General features: G+C 36.4%; 1 protein-coding gene across 1 annotated transcript in view; it reads left to right on the top strand.

Annotated features, from left to right (window-relative positions):
* The window catches only part of PDCD4 (programmed cell death 4 (neoplastic transformation inhibitor)), a 16,681-nt gene that overhangs the window by 414 nt on the left and 11,860 nt on the right, over positions 1-4,407 (top strand). The window contains exons 2-3 of the mRNA XM_009325956.1: positions 569-721; positions 1,920-2,016. Coding sequence (XP_009324231.1) covers positions 1,977-2,016 — 40 coding nt within the window. The 5' untranslated portion in view covers positions 569-721; positions 1,920-1,976. The remainder of the gene's footprint in view (positions 1-568; positions 722-1,919; positions 2,017-4,407) is intronic.

Here is a 4,407-nt window from a genome sequence, read left to right as displayed (position 1 = left end):
TTTATCACTAATTAATTTTAAGATCTCTCGCAGCATTCTTGTTTTGCAGATGCTTAAATTTACTTCTGTCCGTGTTGTTCCTCTATTGTCTCTTCTGACATAAAATTTTGGGGTTATTTATTCTGATGTTTTCATTGCAGGTTTTCAAATTGTGTTCTGCAGTTGATTGGTAGTACTGTGTGGTATAACTCTGCAAAATAGAAACTGTTTTTTTTGATACAGTGATAAATACCAGCATCCTGAAGCTCCAGCAAACCTGTTGGCTTGAGTTAATGAGAGGGTGCATTGCTAAATTGAGAGTATGCCTCCTGATCAGTATGACAACATCAACTGTAAAGCTCAGTTATTCCATCATCCTCGTTACAAAGAAAGCAGGGTGCTGAATCTCAAAAAGACAGCATATGAAAGTTGTGTTGTTAATTGTTATGTTGCCATAGGTGGTGAATTTCAACTAAGGTTCTGTATGGAAAAAGTGTTTCTCCACTTGAAATTTGGGACTTGATTCCAAATGATGAAAGTTACGATTGTTATTTAATACAGGTTTTGTCCTTTGTCTTCTTTTTCAAAGAGGTGGACAACTGATGGAACATTCCACTAGGAAGAATAACACTTTTCTTACAAGGTAGTTTGCTCAGATTAGACTGAGATCCATACAAAAAAAAAAAAACTCTCAACCGTCAGTGACTGGGAACACTTGAGAACTCCTGAATGATTGATTGAGGTAACTCAGAAAAAACGTTTCTCTAAAAAAATGGTGTGGGGCAGGGAGGACTTGTTATTACACAAAACTGTTAACTGTTTGGGTTGACATTAGGAAATGCAAGATCATGACAGCTTGATAATATGCCCTAAACCAGAGTTTCTTTATTGCCAACGGTCTGTGATGAATCATTTGCAGTTAATAGGTCTGTGGTAGGCAAGTGGGCATAAGAGGGGAAAACAAGGAAAGAGAAGAAAAGGGGAAGGGAGTGCTGTTGTTCGGTGTCACAATCTTGCCGCTCAACGGTAAGCTGTTTTTGGGGCAGCAAAGGATGAGAAAGGGGAAAAAAGCGCCACTGAATTCTTACAGGGCAGACAGAAATACCATAATATTCACAGGACTATGAAGTGATTTGTGAAAGTCTTGCAGGTGAAAGTGTATGGGGAATTCTGGAGCTGCTTAATTTTTTGTGCCCATAAAGGAAAGACAGATGATGCCATCTCTTTCACAGTGACATGGGGTGGTTTGTAGAATAGCAGCTACTATGAAGAGGGAGAAGGAGAGAGTAACAGAAAAAGAGAAGTGTTCAACTTTATCCTTTGCAGATTAAATGGTGGTTGTAAGGAGTGTTTGAAGGGTGCAGATGCACAGATGTGAAAGCTTGACAGCTGTACGTACACATACAGTAAAACATAAAAACTATGTCCTTGAGGGCAGGAATAAAAAATAGCTTGTCTTCTAAGGGCTGGTCTGAACTCGATAAATTGGTACCATTTTATCAGTATAGTTCACCTGAAGAACATTTCTCTTCTGGATGCAATTATAACATTGATATTCTATGCTCATATAGATAACCACTTTGCAGAGTAGGACGGTCTAAGTTGATAGAAGTGGCTTTTATCAACTAAAAAAACCTGCATACAGAGGGCTTTTACCCTTAAAATAACGGCTTTTATCCTGGTGCCTCCTTTATAAGCAACAGAACTGACAACTGCTAAGACATCAAGGCTTAGATAGATGTGTTTGAGGATGCTACTGTCTCATGTTACACCATTTACCTTCCCAGGAACTTTTCAGTAGTTACTGATAGTTAATTATAACTTAACGCCCCCCCACCCCTATTTTCGTATTGTGTTTTGTGAGTGAAGCCTTTGCAGCTTTTTACTTTAAGATTTGGTATAGTGCTTTTCTTCCCCTAAGCTTCTCCGTTTCTGTTTAGGCCTTGGAGGGAAAACGTTAAGACTTTACATTTCACAGTCAGTTCTGTTAAGCAGCTATGGAAATAGAAAAGGAGCACATTTATGTTAACCCAACAGGTAAGTAATATATTCAGTATTCTTTTTTACTTAAAATTGCTTAGCTGACCTGAAGTGTTCTCTGTAGAAAAATTGTATTACCTGTTAATTTCTTAACAGTACTCTTTAAAAAAAAAAAATCTTTCATCAAAAATTTACAGAATAGTTCTTTCAAGTATCTGTCATAGTATCCTGCTTGATGACATTTATTTTGAAATTTGTTAAAATCATGAAGTTAACATTTCTTTAACTTACTAAATAATAGTGACTCTGGACTCCTTATCATCTGACTTCCAGTAGTGCTGGTGTGAAGAAAAGAGTGAGTTCAAAAGTAATACATGTAGGTGCATTTGAGAGGTACAAACTGTGGTTTTATGGAGCTGTTTAGCTTGAAATTAGAGGAAACAAATGATGAAAGGCTTGACTGGAAGTGGGCTGGCATGGGAAAACTACTGAATATGTGTTAGACTGCCCTGAAATTGACTGTTTTGTCCATATCACAAGCTTAGTCAAGTTAAGAGTTTCATGTTGTTTTCTATGTCTTCCAAAGGTTGTGATGATCTGCACTTACATTTTTATACCAAAGAGTTTTTGTAGGTTTTAAATGTTTTCCAGAAAAAAAACTCGTTTATATGTTAAGAAGGTATATAATGCAGTTGAAGTGGCAACATGCTCCATATGACCTCTTATTTTAAACTAGAATTAGTTTAATGTAGAAGAGACATTCTTTCTCAGCATTTTAGAATTACATTTGTATAATAGGTGGGAAACTGCTAGATACCTAAATTGACCTAATCTGGTCAAATGAAATTTGTGTGTAGGTAAGTACTCGTTGAATGCTTTGTTACTTAAGGTAGTACCATAAAAGCACAGATTTTAAGCATGCCTGCTGGGCAGGTTAAGATCAATTTGGATAACTTTTTAATATATGGTAAGCAAAGTCTTAAAGTTTATAGAACACTGTTCTTGCTTATATATGTGTATGTATGTGTTACATGGTGCAAAAATGAGAAGCTGAAAGGAAGATCTGCATCATTTTATCTGTACTTTTTATATAAAAACTATTTTATTTTAGAAAATTATTCAAAACTAGTGTATCTGTTTAACCTGTTTTTTTCAGCCTAACTAGGTGACTAATAGTGGAGGGACAGTTGATCATTGTATTATGGAGAAAGAGGTTGCAGCTGGAAGCGAGTATTACATAAAAATATAGTTTAGTAATGCAGTGAGAAATATTAAGTCTTAAGGGTTGGATATTTCCTGTAGAGGATTTCCTTTAGTCTCGAACCTGAGATCAGGATTGTGTAAGGAGGTTGGACTGTAGCCTCCCCTTTTATCCTTAGTAGTCAGATTCAGGACTGACTTTTATTAATTAATTGTTGGCCATTTTCTTTTGAAAACTGAGAAAGAAATAAGTGGTCATTGAAGAGTGTAGTTTCACTACACAGCTGGATTGCAGGTCTAAACTGGAGAAATTCATGGGAATGAAGAAGAATTTAAATTCAGTTGATGAGATGAGCTGGTTGTGCTGATGGGGTCTCCCTGGGGAATGTGAGGAAGAAAACCTGTTCTGTTTGGTTTTTATTTTTTTCCCCTCTGCTAGCTTTATGCAAATCTCTCATTGTTTTATTAAAATATTAGACAAACTGAGAAAGCTTGTTGTGGGAATCTCTTCCTGGATGTGATGCACGCTTTTCTTTTTTAGCTTGCTGCAAGCATAAAAGGAATGCTTTTGTGGGAGTAATGAGTGGAAAGATGAAGCTTAGACTGGAATGGCTGCATTATTGTTCAGCTATAGCATTCACATCTGTGAACACTACTATCTAAATGTTATTTCTTTGATCATGAAGGAGGCAGTTGCATCAAACTTTCTTCATTTTGTAGTGTAGTATCCTCTTTGATATGGGTAAATACTTTGAGGTTGGAAATGTTTTATTAGTGCACTTCACTTTCAAAACACTTTTTCATGAACCTGTTTTGAATTTAAAAAAATATAGTTCTGAGAAGTATTGCCAAATGAATGTTGCTAATTAGAATGTATTGGAATGGTGAAGTAATAGATTCAGGTAAGTTCAAATACAGATTTAAAATACTCTTCATATTCTGGGTTTATGGCAGTGAACTTCTCCATAAAGCAGGCTTGGCACAGCTGGAAAAGCAGCTTCTGTGTGCCTCATCATTGTACTTCTAGGGTTGGGGCTATAGGTTGTATTTTTGAGATTCTGCTGAATCCTCACGAAAAGAAGGGCTGTGTAACAGAGAGCTGAGGCTTTTCTCCTTGTGTGTGTTTTTTCCAGTTTGTGAGGACTCCCAGGGTACTAACTGGAATGTAAATAGTTCCCCAGATGCTTTTTTTTATCTTGATGGGTTAAGAAGGGAAAGAAGAAATGACAAAGGCTTTTGGCCTTAATG

This window comes from Pygoscelis adeliae, unplaced genomic scaffold (genome assembly GCF_000699105.1).
Source record: "Pygoscelis adeliae isolate BGI_AS28 unplaced genomic scaffold, ASM69910v1 Scaffold4, whole genome shotgun sequence".
Lineage (NCBI taxonomy): Eukaryota > Metazoa > Chordata > Aves > Sphenisciformes > Spheniscidae > Pygoscelis > Pygoscelis adeliae.
Note: the sequence above shows the minus strand (reverse complement) of the source record. Positions and strands in the feature narration are given on the sequence as shown.